The 22546-nt window shown below is 48.5% G+C and overlaps 2 protein-coding genes, 1 non-coding gene and 1 pseudogene across 6 annotated transcripts; all 4 read left to right on the top strand.

Moving 5' to 3' along the window:
* The first annotated feature begins 1481 nt into the window (after window positions 1-1481).
* LOC136539788 (expansin-A21-like) lies at window positions 1482-2557 on the top strand (annotated as a pseudogene).
* Window positions 2558-4729: 2172 nt separating this feature from the next.
* Window positions 4730-8266, top strand: LOC136539787 (probable apyrase 6). Its single transcript, XM_066531766.1, has 8 exons — window positions 4730-5377; window positions 5922-6034; window positions 6328-6435; window positions 6529-6571; window positions 6929-7114; window positions 7345-7442; window positions 7523-7719; window positions 7802-8266. Exons 1-8 carry the CDS (start codon window positions 4870-4872, stop codon window positions 8055-8057), a joined length of 1509 nt encoding a protein of 502 aa, XP_066387863.1. The 5' UTR covers window positions 4730-4869; the 3' UTR covers window positions 8058-8266.
* A 347-nt stretch (window positions 8267-8613) lies between these two features.
* On the top strand, window positions 8614-8694 carry TRNAL-CAG (transfer RNA leucine (anticodon CAG)). Its single transcript has one exon. It is a non-coding gene; the product is annotated as a tRNA-Leu (tRNA).
* A 2032-nt stretch (window positions 8695-10726) lies between these two features.
* On the top strand, window positions 10727-21960 carry LOC136530753 (uncharacterized protein At4g17910-like). Of its 4 annotated transcripts, XM_066523483.1 has the most exons (17): window positions 10727-10933; window positions 11037-11100; window positions 11189-11222; window positions 11732-11865; window positions 17228-17301; window positions 17434-17512; window positions 17609-17687; window positions 18005-18105; window positions 18539-18612; window positions 18927-19014; window positions 19363-19489; window positions 19574-19678; window positions 20002-20125; window positions 20310-20361; window positions 20692-20736; window positions 21511-21609; window positions 21746-21960. In XM_066523483.1, exons 1-17 carry the CDS (start codon window positions 10878-10880, stop codon window positions 21896-21898), a joined length of 1488 nt encoding a protein of 495 aa, XP_066379580.1. In that variant the 5' UTR covers window positions 10727-10877; the 3' UTR covers window positions 21899-21960. The 4 variants fall into 4 exon arrangements, 3 of the variants coding, with proteins under 3 accessions (XP_066379580.1, XP_066379585.1, XP_066379594.1); XR_010777867.1 differs by lacking the exon at window positions 20310-20361; XM_066523488.1 differs by lacking the exon at window positions 18005-18105 and having other exon boundaries at window positions 17609-17698.
* Window positions 21961-22546: the final 586 nt, after the last annotated feature.

Here is a 22546-nt window from a genome sequence, read left to right as displayed (position 1 = left end):
TCATCTCTCACCCACCAAATTGTTGGTTACCGGTTGCAACCGACAACCAAATGCAGAACAGCAAGGGCATTTTCCTTCAAAACAAATAGTGCAGAAATGGCATGGAAGATGGCAAGGGAGCTCAGCTAGTAGCCCTACTAGTTCCAGTTGAACGGGCAGACTGAACACTGTTGAAATGGCAAACAGAGGAGGGTTGCAAGTTCATAACCAGGCAGCTCAAGTTGTTGCCATGAAGAGATCACTCATCAGAGTTCTGTCTGCAGATCTTGCCTGCACATTTAGTGCCCCCACATGCAGCCTCACCTGCAATACGTCTTTTCCTTCTTGTGAAGAGGGTCCTGCGGCGATCTTGTTGGTGGAGTGGAGTGGTCTAGAGATCTCGGCACCATGTCATGGGTTACATATGTGATGCTGCTGCTGGTTCTGTACGTCTTTGTGACTGAGTATGCAGCATTCATCAATCTGCTCATCAGTCTCACGCGTGCGAACACGGGGGAGCTTTCTGAGATCAGACTGTTCGCTTGCTATCGTGGATTATAAGCTGGAACAATATTTTTCTCTCACACTAAACCAGCCAGCAGTAAATAATCCACGATCGTTTGCGACGAAACGAACAGAGTCTTTGTAACTATGCAACATTCAACATGCTAACTGGCTGTCAGACACGTTAGGACATTAACTGATGGGTCCTCATGTCCATTGTCCTGCACAAAGAAGAGCACTGCGTCAAGTCAAATGAAATCTGTAAACTTGATGGAATTTAAGAAGAAGAAAAAAAACTTATATAGGTTAGTTATTTATTACATGAACTGAGTTAACAGTGCATGGTCACACATCTCATTATGAACCTTGAATTGAACACAGGCCACAGGGACAACGCATGCGCGTTTCTGCTGTACTAGGATAGAGTTACAGGCAAATGAACGGCAGTTTTATGCTGTCACAACTCACAATTGCTACCGTTGCATATCTAGTAAATAAGTAGTTCAGAGATCTTTTCCATTTAAGATCGCTCATACACTTGAGCCAAATTTGCAGGTCCTCGACTCATTTCATATCTGTTTTCCCCCTTTTTTTTGTTCAGACTTTACTGAGTGTAAAAGCGCGAAGAAGAAAATAGGCCTAAATGATAAACCCTAACCTGAAAGTGCTCTACTTGTATTTATCGCTCCATTCGCTTGGACTTGTTTGGCTAATAAGCCATGGCTGAAAGTACTGTTGGCTGATTTGGTGTGAGAGAAAAATACTGTTCGTTGGCTGAAAAAGTACGGCTTATAAGCCATATAAGCCCAAGCGAACAGGGCGTATATTGACACGTGAGGGTGTACAAGTACAACCGCCTTCGCTTTTGTACCAACTGAGCTAGCCTATACCGGCAGAGACACAGAGTACGTAGAGTATTTGTAAGTGGTAGTAGTACAGAGGAAGATGAGGTGGGAAGTGGAAAGTGGCAGCAGCAACACAGAGATCGAGCCTATGAATCAGTTACAGTACGATCGAGTTGCGTGTCGGTCACTCGGTCCAAGCATCTGCATCTCTCTAGCTACTTAAACCCGCACGCGTCGCTGCTCTTCGATCTCTGCACCCCCTGCATTGCATTGCATACTGACAGGAGATGACAGCGCTAGCGGTGCTACTCTTGCTCGCCCTGCTCTTCATGACGTTCTCCTCTTCAGCTCAAGGCCATGGCGTCGGGCGCTGGATCAATGCGCACGCCACCTTCTATGGCGGCGCCGACGCTTCCGGCACGATGGGTACGTACCTTGATCAATTGATCCCCCGGCGAGCTTCTTTTACCGATGCTGTTGCTGCCTAATGAACGTGGTTGATCATCAATTGCTGCTGCCTCCAATACCTATAAACTAATAGGGAAGGAGCAATGTACAGCCAGGGCTACGGCACGGCGACGACGGCGCTGAGCACGGCGCTGTTCAGCGGCGGGCAGAGCTGCGGTGCGCCGGCGGTGACCGTGGCTCGTGCGCGCCGGGCGGCGCAGCAACGACCGTGGTGATGGCCACCAACCTGTGCCCGCCCAACTACGCGCTCCCCAACGACGCCGGCGGGTGGTGCAACCCGCCGCTGCGGCACTTCGACCTGTCGCAGCCGGCGTTCCTCCGCATCGCCCGGTACCGTGCCGGCATCGTGCCCGTCGCCTACCGCAGGGTGCCGTGCCGGAGGCGGGGCGGCATCCGGTTCACCGTCAATGGCCACACCTACTTCAACCTGGTGCTGGTCGCCAACGTGGGCGGCGCCGGCGACGTGCGCGCGCTCGCCGTCAGGACCTGGACGACGCGGTGGCTGGCCATGGCGCGGAACTGGGGACAGAACTGGCAGAGCGCCGCGCGCCTCGACGGCCAGCCGCTCTCGTTCAGGGTCACCACCAGCGACCGCCGCTCCGTCGTGTCCTACAACGCCGCGCCGCCCGGGTGGGCCTTCGGCCAGACATTCACCGGCGCCCAGTTCCCGTAATTAACAGCCAACGTTAATATTGCTGAAAACAAGTTCGGTTTTTGCACGTGTACTGGGTGCGGCTTCACTGAATGTCTGAATCGATCAATCAATGAGATATATATACATACATATAAGCATGACTGCGTGGGCTCATCCTTTTTGCATTTGTAATAAGATTTTGTACGTTTAGTGTGTCCTAAACGAGGCTGCAAATCCGGATTTCTTCGTGTATCGTAGCTGGCGCTAGCTGGAAGTGTTGAGAGCGCGGAGGAGCAGGAGGCGAGTAAAAGCAAGATCGATCGCGGCAGGGATTTGTTTCCATGCATGGCGATCGCGGCAGTAACTCGGACGCGCTGGATGGTTCAAATCTTAGCCGCATCCAACACACTTACCGCATCAGGAATCCGGGATCCGGCGCACAGGGAGAAAGGATTTACTTGGAGCATATCTGAAATTCATGCGCGGCAGATCGCCCCCCGCCGTCAATGCTGAGATACAGCTCAGTTGCCCGATCGAGGATATGCATGGCGTCGCCGCCCGCCCGCCCGCTTATATATCCAAGCGCGTGCGTGCGTGGAAGACGGAGATTGACGAGCGCCGCTAGGTGGCCATAGCTTCGCTGGAGAGAGAATATTTAAAATCGCGGCGACGATCATGGTGAGCGGAGAGGCCGGCGGGAAGAAGCGGAAGGCCTCCGCCGCCGAGGACATCACGTCGCCGGCGGCGAGGCGGGAGCCGCGGCGAGGGCTGGGCGTGGCGGAGCTGGAGCGGGTCAGGGTGGCGCTCGAGATGGCCGAGCGCTGCTACGCCGCCGCGTCGTCCCTGTCGTCGGCGCCTCAGCATCACCCGCCGCCGGCGCTGCCTCTGGCCGTCCATGCGGCCGGCGTGGCAGCGGCGCCGGGACACCACCAACACGTACGCGCGCCTGCCGATTCCGATGCAGCCCACTCCCTCCCTGTTCTCAGACACTGTCAGAAAATAAAAGTATTTTTAATTCCAGTACAAGAATTTACAGGTCGGAAATGGAGCTGTTCATCACCTGCAAATGGCAAGAGGGTATTTGGCTCCGTATTGCCTCGCCCAGCATTATTACAGCAATGATTCTTTGACCAGGCAAGTATTAGTACTACACAATTTGCATTTATATATTTACCGGTCATGGCTTCAAGACGAGAAAGGCCTATGATAAGCAATATATATAATGGCCTGTGACTTGCTTTAGACTCGTTCTAAACGATCGTGCTTTGGTTGTGTGCGTCAGCAGGCTGTTTACAACGAACGGCGGCCACTCTTCGTCCCATCAGAACCATCATTCGTCTCATCACAACCATTATCATCAGGCCGATCAGATTCAGAGCGCCGTCACTGCACTTCCTGTCATGGGACACGCTGCGTCGTCTGAGGTGGACTATCTATCTACTGATTCCTCCGTCCAAACTGTTTTTCTCTTTCTACGTAGTCTGAACATAATATGGCCCCGTTCGCTGGTCTGAAACTTGGCTGAAAACATGGTTCTGACTGAATTGTTGTGAGAGAAAAACACTGTTCCAACCGAAAAAACAAGCCGAACAAACCGAATATGGGGTAAGCCGAACATGGCCTATATGTCTAGGTGGGTAATAAAAGATATGTATAATCGACTTATAATTTAGAGAATGTAGGGAGTATATTACTGTATCTTTCCTTACAATATCCCCATAGGCTATGCATGCTTGGTTGATTTAGTTTACAGCGGCAAGTGCTGTTTACCTGGTCTGGCGTGCAGAGCTCATCATCGGCGAGACAGCGGCAGGGGCACCGGCGAGCGCATGCCAAGCCTGGCCAGACGACGGCGCCGCCCCAGGTCGCATTCGTGGACCTCGTCGACTCAGACGACGAGACTTTCGGCGGCGACGTCGAGGAGCTGGACTTGGAACTTAAACTATAGAATGAGTTACATTTGCTGTCAAAATGTCAGGTTGTTGATGATGATCCAACAATGTGTTCAATTCTTTATTTGCATAGAAGCCGTCAAAATTCATTGTAACTAGTAGTACGTACACACTTCAAGTATGCCGTACGTAGATTCCCATTGTATAGAGCAGTTTGGTTACACAGGAATGCCTCTAAGTATAAATAAATAAATAAATAATAAATTGATTTAATATAAAGTTCGTGTAATAGAAAAGCAAAAAGTCGTCTTGATGATGCGTTGACGTAAACGTTGCACGGCGCCTTCCACCCGGCCCCTGCCCGTACCATAAAACCGCTCCTCCCCCGCAATTTTAAAAAACCATGTGAACCTATATTTAAATAAAAAATAAAATAAAGGCTCGACGCGTCGACGTCGTCGTCACCTCTCTCGCCGTCCACGAGTCACGGCGGGCGGCGGCGTCGGCCGTCAGCGGCTACCGGGGGTCATCCCGGTCGTTCACCACCATGCCTGACCCCACCACCAAACCCCCCTCGCCACGGCCCCGCCCCCGCCGCAGGCTCTGCGGCCTCTGCCTCGGCACCGCGCTCCTCGCGCTCCTCGTCTCCGCGCTCGTCCACGTCGTCGCCCCGCCGCCGCGTCCCGCCTCTGCGCGCTTCTCCGTCATCATAGACGGAGGCAGCACGGGCACGCGGGCCCACGTCTTCGCCACGGGGCACGACGGCCGCCCGGATCTGGCGCGCTCCACCGTGATGCGCGTCTCCCCGGGCCTCTCGTCCTTCGCCGCCGACCCGGCGCGGGCCGGGGAATCTCTGAAGCCGCTGATAGATTTCGCGAGGGATAAGATTGGCGGTGCGGGCGGCGCCGCGGGGGAGGCGGAGGTGCGGCTCATGGCCACCGCAGGGCTGCGCCTGCTCGAGGAGCGCGCCCACGAGGCGATCTTAGCGTCCTGCAGGGACGTACTACGAGCCTCTGGGTTCCGGTTCGAGGACGCGTGGGCCGAGGTGATCCCAGGTACTGCCTTCCCATTGTCATTCTCTGCCACCTGGGGGAAGTGATTGTACTTTATTTAGCTCTAAAATGCTCAGTGGCTGATTGCATTGTGAATAGGGGATTGGGTGTTTAAATGAAATGACCAATAATTCAATGAATTGGAAATGCTAACTGATTCCAGGTGTGTATGTACAGAGAGCGCCAATTGCTGCTGGTTTGTTGTTGCAAATCTGCAATAGATGTGAGTTGATGGATTTGGAAATGACTAGCAGAAATATGCAGTGCAGATGCAGCTTTGGGGGATTACTAGATGACACTTCTGTTGGTTGAGTAACAGATAAAAAACTGGAATCAAAACGATGCAATGCAGCAATTTAAAGTGATCAACACAGTGCAAATTAGTAGCTAGTAAGCATAAAAAAATCGTTTTTTCCCTGTGTGTGTGTGTGGGGGGGGGGGGGGGGGGGGGGGGGGGGGGAGGTATGGTGTGTAACAGTGCCTTTTGTGTCATTAGCTGAAATACTTTCAACTTGTTTGCTTACACTTGCTGCTACCTCTTTTGCAGGCTCGGATGAAGGTATCTATGCTTGGGTTGCAGCAAATTATGCTCTTGGTACACTTGGAGGGGATCCTAACAAAACCGTTGGAATAATTGAACTTGGGGGCGCTTCAGCTCAGGTTCAGCGATGAGTGCATACGCAGTTTGTGAATATCCTTTACTCTTGGATCTTGGATCTTGTTTAACTACAGTGCATGCTAATGAGTACCTGATAGTGTACTAAAATTCAAAAGGACTCACTTTCCTGAAATTATGATTTCTGTAAGCTTTATAAATGCCTTAAGTAATATAGGATGGTCAAATTCCACTTATGGTTTCTTGATGTTAATACATATAATAGTTTTTTTTCTGGTCATATTCCAAAAATATGTTTTTTTTTACCAAAAAAGTAACTGTTGCTGTTTTGTTTCAGCTTACCTTTGTTTCTGATGAAGTACTTCCACCCGAACTGTCATATAATTATACTTTTGGTGAAAGAACATACACTCTCTATACCAACAGCTTTTTAAACTTTGGTCAAGTGAGTTATTTATATCCAGTGACTCTTCCACTTTGTATAACCTTGTGAATCCTACAATAGATTAACTGGCTGATGAATCATTTACTTCCGCAGAATGCAGCTCAAGACTTGTTCCATGAAATGCTGAGGTCAAGAGGTATTTATTTGGATTTAAATTTTCCTTACTCTATCAATATATCCAGTCTAGACTTTAGCACTATTGTGAGCTTTGTTTCTGAGACCTTGTGGCGTCCTGTTCCTGTGTCATTGGGGACATGCATTAGACCTAGGCGACTAGGCGTAACTAAGACCTTATGATGTCCCATGGCATTGAGAACACTCCTGGATGCCTCAAAAAACAATGCTTGCAACTCTAATTAGGAATTCAGTACCTGATGTACAAGGGAAGGAATTAATAGGTTGTGTTTTCTATAGTTGCATTATAGTCTATGGAGCTACTAAGTACTAATTACCAAGCGAATTATCTCTTCAAGTTCACCAGCCGCATTTGCAGGCTCTTCCAGAAATGGTACACTTGCTGATCCCTGTGCTCCCAGAGGATATTCACGCAATGAAGAAGTGATGGCGAGGATGAGCAGTGCTTCAAGGTCAACATTAGAGAACCAATATGTTGATAATGGGACTGGAAACTTTACAGAGTGCATATCTTCTTCGCTGCTTTTACTGCAAAAAGAAAAGGGTAAGAAATATGTGCAAAACTACAAATCTTTGTTCAGTTGTTCACGTAAACTGACATAAAAATCACTTGAAGATAGATGTTTTTCACTGATGCACCAAGCCAATACCTTTTGCAAATCTCGTGTGCTTCGAATATTTTGCCTAACCGTTTCTGAATTAGTATACCTGGACAAGCTCAGTTTAGCATGATGTCTTACAGATTAGTGCCACATGTATCTCATATAAATGCAGAAAAGTGCCAGTATCAACAATGTCACCTGGGATCTACTTTTGTACCTGAGCTGCGTGGATACTTCTTGGCAACTGAAAATTTCTATTTTACTTCAAAGGTCCATTACATGTTTCTTTTCTCCTTTTGCATGTCAACCTTTTCTTCTGACACTTCTAACTCCTGTACATTCTCTGTCAGTTCTTTGGACTTAAGAAGTCTTCATCACTATCTGATTTTATGTTTGCTGGAGAACAATTTTGCAATCAGGATTTGTCCACTCTTAGAAAAAAGTATCCTAATAGATCCGATGAAGATTTTTCACGGTATTGCTTCTCGATGGCATATATTGTGGCTCTACTGCATGAAAGTCTTGGTGTACCACTGGATGATAAGAGGCAAGCATATTGAGTACGCCATAGTGAAATTTACTCCCAAGTGATCTCATATGCTCATCTAATTTAATTTTCTTCTGATTAGGATTGAGTATTCAAACCAGGTTGGAGACGTTCAGGTTGAATGGGCTCTAGGAGCTTTCGTCACACTGATGCAAAATACAAGTTTAAAGCCATTACACACTGCTGCAGAATCAACCCATAGCAATAGACCATTGTTTGCTGTGCTGGGAATGTTTCTTTTATGTGGAGTACTTTTTGTATCAAGATGGAGGAAGCCCAAGACGAAAATCATATATGACTTAGAGAAAGGCCGATACATCATAACACGCATCAGCTGATGCTGGATCTTGCGCAGAAGAACTATATTTATATGACAGGAATAGATGTTGTGTTGTACAACAATTCTTTGTGTTTTATCTTAGGTAGCAGAGCTGTGGTGGGTGGAGCATGGAAGATAGCGCATTTGTGCGTATAGAAGAATGTGTGGAACAATTTATCATGTGTTAATTGAATTATTTTGGTGAATAAATATAGTTGTTTTGTTTCATCTTATGAGCTCGATATGTCTCTCACAACAATTTGCCATGTGTTAATTAAATTCTTTTGGTGAATAAGTATAGTTATTTTGGTTCACGTTATGAGCCTGGCATTTCTCAGATACACATATTGAGATACTGTACTTGTAGTCAAAGTTTGTGGTGACTGGTAGAGTTAATGGAATTATGGAAACTAGATTCTTGGGTCATACTGGGATGCAAATGCAATCATGCAAGCTGGACTGGATGTTGTCGTCCCTCTTTTGTCTCTGCTCTCCAAGGACTGGATGTTGTTGTCCCTCTTTTGTCTCTGCTCTCCAAGGTTCATCAAAGTTTATTATTGGAACATACTCATTGTGTCAAGATGGCCGAGTTGGTCTAAGGCGCCAGTTTCAGGTACTGGTCCGAAAGGGCATGGGTTCGAATCCCATTCTTGACAGAATATTTTTGTTTTTTGTGCTAAATTCTGTGTTTTGCTCTTTATTATTTTTGTTTTTTGTGCTAAACTTCTGTGTTTTGCTCTTTCCTAAATGAACCTTAGTAATATATTTTTGTTTTTTGTGCTAAATTCTGTGTTTTGCTCTTTATCATTTTTGTTTTTTGTGCTAAACTTCTGTGTTTTGCTCTTTCCTAAATGAACCTTAGTAATTTAAAGCAGAGTTCTTTTATTTTTTTGTGTGTTTTGCTCTTTCCTGAATGAACTCGGTACTTTAAAGAAGAGTTCTAGCCGTTTTCAACACAAGAGTAACGAAATGTAACTAGTAAGAAATTGTACTGGCCTTTACAGCTTTATACGTATTTTTTTAAATACTACTATGCAGATACATATGCTCCATAGTAATTTTTTAACATATCTAGGCCACAGAAGCCCATAATATCATGCGGACCCTAATTTAGGCCTTAATATTTTTGTTGTTTGTGCTAATTTTTTTTCTAATAATGTGTGCTAAACATTTTAATCAACACCTTTCTAGTTTTTCCCTTTTTTAACAAAAGAGTAATGACAAATATTTGGACAAGGGTACTCCCTCGTTATTCGAACTTATACCCCATCGAGGTGACATTTGGTCGAGTTCTGAGTTCCGAAGCAAAACTCAACGGTAGAGAACTCGGCCAAGCATGGGCAGCACCAAGGGTCCTCGCGCGGCTAGGTGGAGCCTACCAGAAGGGAGACGCCCCTGCAGGACTCAGCTCTCCCTCACAGGGAAGAGCACCAGAGTACCATCCCACGAACTCAGCCGGGCATTTCCTTCCACCGAAGGGTCAAAAGCAATCGTGCAATGTCGTCGCATCAAAGTCACGTCCACAACATGCAGCATGTTCGCTGGGTCGTAAACAATCATAAATTTTCAGCTAAAATAGTATTTTTCTCTTATATCAAACCAATCAGCAGTAAATAATCTACTATCGTTTACGGCCTCTGAACTTGCCCATGCAGAAACAGGAGAAGGCATGGCCCCAATAGTACATTCCAGTACTGAACAAGTGATAGGGACATGCCATGCTAGCCCCTGTAACATTCGGCCTGTTCGTTTGTTGGTTTCAGCCAGCCCAAACCAGCCAGCCCAAACCAGCCAGCCAACAGTATTTTTCTCTCACAATAAACCAGCATCAGCCAGTCCAAACCAGCCCAGAAACCAACCAGCGAACAGGCCCATTATTGCTACCATGGCCTATCAACGGACATTTGATATGAAACATCATGACATATGTCCCCTGGACCCGAAAGGATAAGACCGGGTGTCAAGAATAAAAAAAAAGGGTGGACTAAACCACCCCTCTTTTTTTTCTCCTCTCTTTGTAACATGGCCGCCGAATCTACGAAGGAGAGGTCAAGGTTCCTCTCTTGAGAGCCCGTTCGACTCGACTAATAAACTAACTAAAACTATTTTATTTTAAGAAAAAATACTGTAGATTTTAGCTGATAAGTCCAAACGAACATGCCCAAAATCTCTATACACCCCTTAATATCTAAATGCATAACGCTCCCTTTCACTCCTTCATTTGTAACTCTACTATAAACATCGAGCAATTGTGCTTAGAAATAAGATGGAACACCATTAGAATTAGATGTAGAGCATGTTGTCCAAATCAGTATAGATCTTGCATCTTCGGATGTAGTCATCCAAAGCCATACACATGATTATATATAAATTTACTAAAGTAACGAAATGTAACTACTAAAATTGTATTGACCTTTATAGCTTCGTACTTTACTTTGTCAAATACTACTATGCACATACATATCCTCCATAGTGATTTTTAAATATACTCAGACTTATGGGCCACAGAAGCCTATAATATCATGCGGACACTAATTTGGGCCTTAAAGTTCGTTTAAAAAAATAGGGCCTTAAAGCCTCTTCGACCAGATCTGGGCCACGGGATTCTGACTGGAGAGCGGCCGGAGCGGAAGTTGCTCAGCGGGAGCGGGAGCTCTACCCAAACTGGGCCAGGAGCCAAGGCGTCGTCGCAGTTTGCCGGCTCGCCGCTGCCAGCGAAGCACTCGCCTCGCCGTCGTCCGCCGGCCACAGTTGCTGCGGTGCCGTCGGCCATATCTGACGCCTTGCCGGCAGTTCTCCTCGTCCCTCACCCCTCCACTCCCGCGCCTCTCGAATCTCGATGGAGGGCCGCCTCTTCGACAAGCCCCTGAACCCGAATAAGCTCCTCAAGGAGCAGTAAGTCCAGGGTCCCTAGCCCACGAATCGAGGCTGCGGTTCCAGTCGCTCCCCTTCTCGCCCTTACGGCTCTAATTAACCCTCCCCTGCCTTGGTGATGCAGATTCGTAAGCAACCTGACGGGGTCTTCCCTGCTGGAGATCGCGGCGCTCTCCACCGTCGTGCCGGTAACCCATTCAAATCTCCTGCTAATTTTTCTGTATGCGCAAGCACGATGAGTTAGGGATTTGATTTGATTTCTCTTTTGGTGCATAGGCATTGGTAGTTCTCAGAAAGTGGAGCAGCAGAGGTCAGTTCATCTGAAATTCTGCGAATTCTTCTCTTATATTGTAGCATAAGGCGTCACTGAATCAATTCCCATGACAAATCTGCAAGTGAGATCCGCTAATATGATTGGGAAATCAGATTACTAGTAGGCTGCAACTTTTGCAGATTTAACTGTGGGTCTGTTTTATGTAAATCGTGAATTCAACAATATAGCCTGGCTTATCAGCCCAGAAACCATCAGCCGAACAGCCCATAGTCCAAGTTATTCTACAGTGTCACTGTGTCAGCATAGAAAATGTATACTTTTAACTTTCTATTAACAATTCTCCACGTCACCCTCCATTTCTAGCTTGTTGATAAATCTGATGGTTGATGCCATAGATTAGGCCATCCATTTCAAGTATACTCTGTTTTTTTAAGTATGACCTTTTAAATTTTCACATTAACAAATAATCACTCTCTTATTTTATTTTCCATGTATAGATTTGATCTGACAAAGCGCAATACTTCCCTTGTTTTGTCATGTTTTAGATAATTCTAGGAAGGATTCAGCAAAGAAAAGCGATGATCAAGTTCACCCTGTTCGTAAAGATTGGATGCAGTACTTCTCTACACTAGGTGTAGATTATCTCACTGTTGTATTGCCAATTATTTTGGTTTTCACAGTAAGTAACCCTTCTCCATATTTTGAATTTTGATTGTGCTTAGTCGCTAGTGTTTTTGAATTAAAAAGGATCAAAAGGCACACAGAGAAACAAACTTTGCAGTACAGGGCATAAATTAAACACTTTTTAGTTGGAAGAAAAGGAAATTGAGGATCTGTCAAGGGCGTCGAACCCTCGACGCGCAGGGCCTCGGCTGCGAAGCTCGTAGCCTTCGGCCGTCTTCTCCGGTGAGGTTATGCCCCTCTACCGTAGGCTTGAGATTAGATGGAAGATAGGATAATAATCTTGCTTGATTTCCTCCAGTCCGGTTACAATAATATATATATAGCCTTGCGGCTGCCACACAAAAGGAAAACAAACTCCTAATCTTAAGGTAACAAATAGATGCTAATAATAATAAGGAAACTAATCCTGATAACTTTCCAACTGAGGCCTCCTAGCCACGACGTGCCTGATCGGCCTAGCTGGGCGCGTTCCGCGCCTAGGACGCGCGCTCGGCCGCCCTGCGTATGTCGCGGGCGCGCCTGCGCCGGGCGTACACCCGTCCGCACATGACATCTCTCCCCGCCTCGAAGTCCAGCTCGTCCTCGAGCTGAAACGAAGGAAACCGAGCGCGGAAATCGTCGAGGTCTTCCCAGGAGGCTGCAGCGGGGTCGTGACCCTCCCATTCGACGAGGACTTGGCGAACTCCACGAGCCAGGCGACCCTATGTCACCCGCGATGGCGCAGGCACGACGGCACCGTTGGAGAGGGGCGGCAACGCCGGTGGAGCAGCTGGCGGTGACCCCACAAACTTCTTGAGGACGCCCACGTGGAACACATCGTGGAGACGGGCATCCGGGGGTAGCTCCAGGCGCACGGCCGCCTCATTGATGACCTCGGTGACCTTATACGGGCCAACGAAGCGCGGCTTCAGCTTGCCACGCACCGCACGGGGCATGGACGCAGCAGGACGCTGCCGGAGACGCAGCAGCGCCCAGTCCCCAACGGTGAAGACGACGCGACGATGATGCTGATCGTAGACGCGCTTCTGGACCGCCTGGGCCTGCTCCAGACGGACACGAATGTCGTCCAGGAAGGCGGCCCTCTCCTCCATCTCTTGAGCGACGGCCGCGACCCGAGCTTCGCCCTGCTCGTAGGACCGAATGGTCGGCGGGTCCCTGCCGTAAACCACACGGAATGGGGTCTCACGCAGGGACGACTGAAAGGCGGTGTTGTAGGTGTACTCCGCCCTACGGCAGCCACCGGATCCACTGGCGGGGGCGATCGCCGGTGAAACATCGCAGGTACATGACGATGACCCGATTGGCGGCCTCCGTCTGGCCGTCCGTCTGTGGGTGGAAGGCGGAGGACATGTAGAGCTTTGTCCCGGTGAGCCGCATGAGCTCCTGCCAGAACGCCGATGTGAAGACCGGGTCGCGGTCCGACGTGATGGACTGCGGCACCCCGTGGAGGCGGACGATGTCGGCGAAGAAGGCGTTGGCGACGGACTCGGCAGTGTAGGGATGTGCCAAAGGAATAAAATGGCAGTACTTGCTGAAGCGATCCACCACGGAGAGGATGACCGTCTTGCCCTGGACCTTGGGAAGCGCCTCGATGAAGTCGATGCCGAGGTCGGCCCAGACCGCCGATGGCACCGGCAGCGGCTGCAGCAGGCCGGCCGGCTGCAAGTGGTCAGCCTTGTACTGCTGGCAAGTGACGCAGGCCTTGACGAATTCCTGCACCAAAGCACGCATGTTGGGAAAATGAAAGTCGCGTCGGAGCCGATGGAGGGTGCGGTGGATCCCCTCGTGACCGTCATTGTGGACGGCGGCCACAATCTCCTGCAGCAGCGGCGACGCCGGCGGGATGTACAGGCGCCCTGCGTGGGCGACCATGCCATCCAGCAGTGCCCACGGCACAGAACGGGCACCCGACCGCAGCTCGTCGTGCATGGCGACCAAGGCCGGATCCGTGGCCTGGGCGTGACGGAGGCGGTCGACGAAGTCAAAGCGAGGAGCGGAGATGGCCAGCAGCGACCCGTCGTCCTGATCGCGCCGCGAAAGAGCGTCGGCGACGACGTTGGTGGCGCCCGACCGGTACTCCACCGAGAAATCGAACCCGAGGAGCTTGCCGACCCAATGATGCTGGGGGATCGTAGCGAGGCGCTGGTCGAGGAGGTACTTGAGGCTGTAGTGATCTGTCTTGACTATGAAGCGCCGCCCCCAAAGGTACGGCCGCCAGTGCCGGACCGCCTGGACCAGCCCGATCAGTTCGCGCTCGTACGCGGCGAGCGAGGAGTGGCGGGGCGCCACCGGCCGGCTGAAGAACGCGACGGGGTGGCCCTCCTGGACCAGCACGGCGCCGAACCCGGACGTAGAGGCGTCACACTCGACGATGAAGAGCTTGTCGAAGTCGGGCATGGCGAGCACAGGCGCCGTCGTCACAGCGGCCTTGAGAGCCGTGAACGCCGCTGCGGTGGAGTCGTCCCACGAGAAGCCTTCCTTCTTGAGCAGGGCCCGTCAGCGGTGCCGCAATCGTCCCATAATTGTGGACGAACTTGCGGTAGTATCCGGCGAGGCCGAGGAAGCCGCGCACCGCTCGGGGGGAGCGAGGAGGGGGCCAGTCGACGATCGCCTGGACCTTCGCCGGGTCCATGGCCACCCCAGCCGCCGAGATGATGTAGCCTAGGTAGGCAACACTGGGCGCCCCGAAGGAGCACTTGGACCGCTTGACGAACAACTGGTGGCGGCGGAGTGTATCGAGGACGGTCCGGAGGTGTCGCAGATGGTCCGCCCACGTCGTGCTGTAGATCAAAATATCGTCAAAAAATACCAGAACGAAGCGGCGGAGGAACGGCCGGAGCACATCATTCATCAGGGCTTGAAAGGTTGCCGGGGCGTTGCACAGGCCGAACGCCATGACCAGGAACTCGTACAAGCCGTCATGGGTGCGGAACGCCGTCTTGTGGATGTCCTCTGGGCGCATGCGGACTTGGTGATAGCCCAAGCGCAGGTCCAGCTTGGTGAAGAACTGAGCCCCGTGGAGCTCGTCGAGGAGCTCGTCGACCACCGGGATGGGAAAAGGCATCCTTGACTGTCCGCGCGTTCAGCGCCCTGTAGTCGACGCAGAAACGCCACGACCCGTCCGGTTTCTTGACGAGGAGGACGGGCGACGAGAACGGGGAGTCGCTCCGGCGGACGATGCCCTGCTCCATCATGGCGGCGCACTGGCGTTCCAGTTCATCCTTGTGGGCCGCCGGGTACCGGTAGGGTCGGACGGCCACCGGCTGCGCGTCCGGCTTGAGCATGATGCGATGGTCGTGCGCGCGCACAGGGGGCAGACCGGTCGGGTCGGCGAAGACCCCCCCGTATGCGAGCAGCAGCGCCTCGAGGAGGGAGTCGGTGTCGAGTGTCGCGCGCAGTGCCGGAGACGACGGTGGGGCGACGCTGGTCCAGGAGAAGGTGCGGCCGCGGCGCTGAAACGACAGGCGCTGGCGGCTGAGGTCCCAGACGACGGCCCCGAGCGCGCCGAGCCAGTGTGTGCCGAGGACGATGTCGTATCCTGCCAACGGCATGACGAAGAGGTCGGCCGGGAACGACTCGCCGTCGACGAGCAGGGGCGCGGCGCGGAGGACGCCCGCGCACGCGACGCGCTCCCCGTTGGCGACCAGCGCCGTAAGGCGGGGGCGCTGGTGGAGGGGCAGGCCGGAGCGCCTTGCTGCGTCTTCCGCGATGTAGTTGTGCGTGCTGCCCGAGTCGAGGAGAGCCACGAGCCTCAGGGGCCCCAGGCCCACCGTGATCTGCATGGTGCCCGCCATCGGCACCCCGGCCAGCGCCTGCAGGGAGAAACAGGGCGCCTCGGCGTTGTCCACGACGGCGGCGTCCTCGCCCTCGGCCTCCAGTTCGACCCCTTCGACAAAGAAGATGCGCCTGCAGAAGCGGTTATGGCCACGGGTGTACCTCTCATTGCAGTTGAAGCACAAACCGAGGCGACGGCGGTCGGCCATCTCCTCCTGCGTAAGACGGCGCTGGGAGCCCTCGGGTCGGCCCGGCTGCGCAGCCGCCGGTGGTGCAGGGAGAGCCAGGAGGGGCGGCGGGCCCGGCAGGACGGCTCTGGCCGCGGCCGGTGGAGGCGGTGGTGGCCCGCGCTGCGCCTGCTCTCGGGGGAGGAAGCGCCGGTCGGTCCAAGCTCCATCAACTCGACCTGGCGGGCGAGGCTGATAGCGGCGACGAGGGTGTCCGGATGGTGGATGCGGACGGCGTTGCTGAGCGGAGGTCCGAGGCCGCCGGTGAAGAGTTGGACTCGCTGCGCCTCGTCGAGCCGGCCAGCGCGAGGGATCAGGGCCTGGAACCGGTTGGCATACTCCTCCACGGCGCCGGAGCGGCGGCACTGCGCCAACTCGAACATGGGGGCCGAAGCGCAGGGGGGGACCGAAGCGCAGGTCCAGAAGATCCTTGAAATTCCCCCAGGACGGCGTGCCTTCGTCCTCCTGCAGCTGGATGAACCACAGCTGTGCGGCGTCGTCCAAGTGGTAGGCCGCCATGCGCACGCGCTCCTCCGGCATGGTGAGATGTTGCCGGAAGTACGCCTCGCACTTGTGGAGGAACGGCATGGGGTCGGACGTGCCATCATAGTGGGGAAAATCCCACTTCTTGTGCTTCGGATGGAACTCGAGATCGCGCTGATTGTTGGCGCGACGGTTGTCGGAGCTCTCAGCCGTGGGCGCCTTCTCCTTGAGTGAGGCGACATCGGCCTCCAGAGTGGAGATCTTGGCGGACACCTTCTTCATCTCATTGAAGAGATCGGTCAGGGTAGGCTCGGCCATGGGCGGCGACTGACTGGGCGCGGTGGGTGGTTTGTGGGTGGGCGGCGGCTGGTTGCGGGAGGGTGGCTGGCGCGGCGGACTGTGAACGCGAAGAGGATGAGCGGCTGACCACTGATACCAGGCTGTCAAGGGCGTCGAACCCTCGACGCGCAGGGCCTCGGCTGCGAAGCTCGTAGCCTTCGGCCGTCTTCTCCGGTGAGGTTATGCCCCTCTACCGTAGGCTTGAGATTAGATGGAAGATAGGATAATAATCTTGCTTGATTTCCTCCAGTCCGGTTACAATAATATATATATAGCCTTGCGGCTGCCACACAAAAGGAAAACAAACTCCTAATCTTAAGGTAACAAATAGATGCTAATAATAATAAGGAAACTAATCCTGATAACTTTCCAACTGAGGCCTCCTAGCCACGACGTGCCTGATCGGCCTAGCTGGGCGCGTTCCGCGCCTGGGACGCGCGCTCGGCCGCCCTGCGTATGTCGCGGGTGCGCCTGCGCCGGGCGTACACCCGTCCGCACATGACAGGATCCTTGGGTTATTCCTTGATTTTGCAGGTCTTATCTGAATGGGCCTTTACGTGTGCTATTTCTCTTGTAATCCTGATATCCATCTACATCATGTTTAAAAGGTATTTTGTATGAGTTATTACATGAACTGTGGAAAGTCATTTTAGATTCTGCCATTGTAAAGTCCATTTTATATTTCCTTCTAGCAACACAGCCTGTGCTATTGTGGAATTGATATAATCCTGTCCTCCCAGGTCTCAGCTTCATCTTAAAGATGGGTTCAGTCAGCTGCCTTCGCTCAGGGCAGACATATCTTCTTACCGTGTCTCAGTGGTGTGTAAAATTTTATTTATTGGAAAACTTGTGTCCTTTAGTACTGGAGATGTAGTGGCACCACTGAAGTATCAAAAAGGATTACGTAATCTGTAGGTTCTGGTGACATGTTTGTGCATATTAGCTGTGGACTTCAAAATATTTCCAAGACGCTATGCCAAGGCTGAAACATATGGTAGTGGTATCGTAAGTCATATATCCAGCCCTGTTTTTTTTTTCCTTTCGTTTCTTCTTATCTTATTTGTATCTCCCCATTGCTTTGCCCACACCTGTACATTTTTGGGCCTAACCCTCATGATAAATAAGTGCTATTCAAGAACAAGCTGTGCGCTATCCCGCTGCCCCCCCCCCCCCCCCCCCCCCCCCCCCCCCCCCCACCCCCCACCACCACACACACACTGTGCAAACACGCCACCTTCTACAACTGTTCATACAGTCATTAAAATGTTTAAGTTGCTAACGGTACGGCTGATTGAAGGCCTGTTGACACAGGGCATTTGCCTGGCCTCGCTGCCGTCGAACATACAGTTGCAGACCCTAGACTGCAGGCAAAACAACTCTGCTTGTGTAGTTGTACATGGTCTATGTCACGGGTATGTTAACATGCTTAGGCTTGTCCAGGCTCTGAGATTCCTTGCTCTGCCACTTTAAAGATATATGAGTATATGATTTTATTAGCTTGGTTCAGTGAACAGAACTTTGGCCAGGAAACATGAACTAATAATCACCGTTAGTATCTTTTATTCTTGTGTTTTGCATACACAATTTCCTTTATTTTTTTACTAGAAATGGCAAGCAAGAAACATCTATGAAATAACTTTTTATTCTTCGCAGTTTTTATTTGAATTAGTTTTGACATTTTTGTCTAGAAATTCTTTGCTTATTGTTTTCAGTGTTGAACCTATGCTGCCATGTACAATTTGGAATGTGTTACTACTAATTTTGAAAGTTCAGAAGTTGCAATGTACAATCTGAAATCATCTTCCCATTTTAATGATATTAAGAATTTGACACATGGTCTAACAGATGGATCTTGGAGTAGGATCTTTTGTTGTGGCTAACGCACTGGTATCTAGACAAGCACGAAACATAGCCTCAATGTAAGTCCTTAACTATGATTTGATGTCATTTATCACAACAAAATATCTTTAGGGATACTGAATAGACACTTGGAAAAAGTGTGGAGCACTGCATGCCATATGTCCCGCTGATTCTCATTTAGTACTGACACTTGGTGCTCCATTTGTCTAGTGTAATCACTAATAACTAGAACCTTTCACATGTTTCAATGTTTGATTTGAATTCATTAATTTCACTGTGCGAATACATAGTTTCTGTACCATAGGCGCCAATCAGCATCAGTCTACCAGATTCATATGATGTATCTTACAATGTTCCTACTTGGGTTCCTTAGGAGTTTCAAGGCAGCGCTGAGTTCCGTAAGTCCACTGGTATTTCTTGGCTTTGCTCGCATTATCTCCACATGGGGTGTTGATTATCAGGTGCTTTTCTTGTTTCTTTGCACCAATTACCTACATTACTATTTACTTATTTCGGTGATTTATTATAACTGACACATACACTGGTGTGCAACTTCTTTGTTTAGGCATGTCATTCATACAATTGTTTAGTTTCATTTTCCTCAATGATCTATATTATGATATGATTTACGATGCCCCATTTCCTCTTTTGTGGACACTGAAGCCCTATGTACCACAAAGTCCACAACATATTTGCTTTTCAGTAATACTGAAAGTGGTGTGATTGGATATCAATTTTCCTGGCGTGGTAGAGAAGTTACTAATAGTAATTCCATATTTGAAGACACTACTGTTTTTTTTATCTTGTAGGTCCATGTAGGAGAATATGGTGTTCATTGGAACTTCTTTTTCACCCTCGCAGCTGTTTCTATCCTTACATCCATTGTCAGGATTCATCCAAAACATTGTGGATTAGTTGGTCTGCTTATCCTTGCTGGTACAGATTTCTCCAGTTTGCTTAGATGGACTTTACATTGCTAAAATATTTTTCTTAAAGATTTGTCTCTGTTTTTGGTTTCAGGATATCAGATTTGGCTATTTTCTGGATTGAATGAGTACCTCATTTCTGATAAAAGAAGTGCTGATATAATCAGCCAGAATAAGGAGGGCATTTATAGCATCCTTGGTAAAAAATACAGTTCTACGTAGTTTGTCATTTATTTTCTGAAATGCTGAGAAACATACTGCCGTTCAACCTTCTTAGCATGAAGATGCAGGCATAGATGCAGGTCTTGCACATGCATCTTACTAATCTTCTTTCTATTTCTTTTACCCTATTTATGTATGCTACACATAGTTTCTTTTTATCATACTAACCTTAAGTACACACACTAATTACCACTAGCTATCGCGCTCTTTTAGTAGCTGCATGCCATAAATTTGCATGCATTGTATTTTAAGATTTCTGTAAAAATATGCATTCCACTAATGGATACCCTCCCATGGCAGGATACTGGGGTATGTTTCTAATTGGTGTTTCTTTGGGTTTCTATCTGTTCGTTGACACTAGTTCAAAGGGCAAGAACAGGAACACTCAAGTCATGCAAATCTGGGCTCTTGCCGTATCTTTTTGGTAAGAAACGTTTTTTTTAAAAAACTGAAAGGCAGCTTTATATTAATTTAACTGATCGTTACAAAGGATAGCCCAGATAGATTCCGGAGCCACATTACACCAAGTTGAAACAACAACGACATGCTTGATTGCTGTTTTGAATATTTTCTGATTATTAAGATTTGTTCACACGTCATGTTTATAGGATTTTGGCAATCATCTTTGATAGCTATATTGAGAGAGTTTCTCGGCGAATGGTAAGATACTAATTTTGATTAACTTTTTACTCTAGCATGAAATCAATAATGCTGTAGAGTAAAGCCATCTTGGAGAATGTTTTTAAAAGTTGCTATAGCAATTTTATGGTTCGTGGAGCAGAATACTGTGGTCTAACATTGAATAACAGTTATTTTAGTCAGGAAACTTTAATGCTTATTAATAGGCTGAATACAGTGTAAAATGAGTTATAGCATTTAAATTTGCAGTAAATAAACTTTAATGCTTAACCTTTTTTCTGCTCAGTCTTTAGATTTAATTGGAAGTTAATACATATAGCTTGAAACTTGATCAAAACATTCATTTTGCAGTGCAACTTCGCTTATGTTATGCTTGTTTTTGGCCAGAATTTTCAGGTATTGTTCTTTTCTATGTTCTTTCGTGCAATTATAGTATACATTAATTAGCACACCAGGTTGGTCTTTTCTTTAACATCTTGGTAGTGTTTGTATTTGTTAAGCAGCGGACAAATATTGGACTTTTCTTTAACAATATGCACTTTATCTGACAATGCCTACAAATTAACCCATAATGAGGCCAAAGTAAGCCAAGGCGTTAGGGGCAAATTATTAGATGCAGTCTTATATGCTTTAAATATTCTGTAATCTTTCGGTCAGTATGTCTTACATGTTTCCACTTGATATAATGTGCACGGAATGGTTCAAAATTCCATTCTATTTATTGCTTTGCCTGCTAATGTTACTGTTTTATGAGGCCAGTCTCAATGGGGTTTCATCATAGTTTCATGGGCATTAAATAGGCTGATGTGGCACCGTATTGATGAAGAAAGAGATGATAAGAGTTTCATGGGAGTAGAGAGAGTTTCATGGAGATGAAACTCTTCTGCACTATTTCCAAAATATGGATGCATTGGTAACAGGGCCATGAAATCCCCACTGAGACTGGCCTGATTTGGGAGCAACTTTGCGATATCATCAGACCCTTGAATAGTAGCATGGGGGTTTGCAAAAACACGAAATTTACTACTTGCCCAAGTAAATGAACCTGCTTTCCTAAGAGTTTACCAACAATGGGTTTGTCTGGTTTTTTTCTTTAGTTGTTTGGTCTAGTATTTCTGTTCATGCTTCACATTAGCTTCACTGTTCATGCTGACTGATTATCCAATGCAGGTTTTATCTATCCTCACATTAGCTGGGTTCGCTTCATATAAAAAGAACTTGGTTCTTGAAGATGCATTCAATCAAAATATGCTTGGTTCATTCCTTCTGGTAAGATCATTGCTTGCTTTCTTTATTACTAGAAAATGGAAATTGTCAAGTAATTAAACTTCACTGTGCATTTATTTGAGAGTTGTTCAATTTGCCAGGTTAATTGAACTGAAACTTAAGTGTCTTCTTCTTTCAGGCAAATATCCTTACTGGTCTGGTTAATCTCTCTGTTAACACGCTCTCTGCCTCTTCCCTCGCTGCCTTCATGATTCTGTCAGTGTACACCTTTACTTTATGCATGGTTACTGGCCTTACCCATTTTTGTGGTGTTAGAATGAAATTCTGGTGAATTGTAAGCTGCCATTTGATATAATGATTTTTTTTTGGGAAAGAAGCCAAATTGCTATGCTAGTTGATCCAGTCATTAACTCCGCCACAACTCTAGATCTGACTTCTTTCAGACTTGTTCGCTTCACAAAATCATTTCCAAGAGAAGTGTTCAACCTCCCGTTCTCGCGAGACTTATAAGTTATACTTTTTCAGCCAACGAACAATATTTTTTCTCACAATAAATCAACCAACAGTACTTTCAGCCATGAGTAGGGCACAAGCTTCTTTGTGTCGGTATTAATTAATACTGCTATTTACTTTTGACCTAAAAAGACGACACATCCACCAACCGTAGATTTGTTGACGAATTGAAGATGGTCTCAGTCAGAATCTGGCTTGAAGTACCGTAGGTTCATACTGCTACAGTAGGCCCCCCCTTTTTTTTTTGGTTCCCTAGACTTTAGTCGCCTAAACCAGGACTAATAAATGTTTAGTTTGGATGAGTAAAAGATACTGAGGGCCTGTTTGGTTTCATGGACTAAACTAAAATGTGGACTAAAATGTTCACTTTTAGTTCATAAAATGCCAAACACATGGACTAAAATTTGGACTAAAGGGTTTAGTCCTCTAGTTCATGAGGGGGTGACTAAACTGGACTAAAGTGTTC

The sequence above is a fragment of the Miscanthus floridulus genome, chromosome 2 (genome assembly GCF_019320115.1).
Source record: "Miscanthus floridulus cultivar M001 chromosome 2, ASM1932011v1, whole genome shotgun sequence".
Lineage (NCBI taxonomy): Eukaryota > Viridiplantae > Streptophyta > Magnoliopsida > Poales > Poaceae > Miscanthus > Miscanthus floridulus.
Note: the sequence above shows the minus strand (reverse complement) of the source record. Positions and strands in the feature narration are given on the sequence as shown.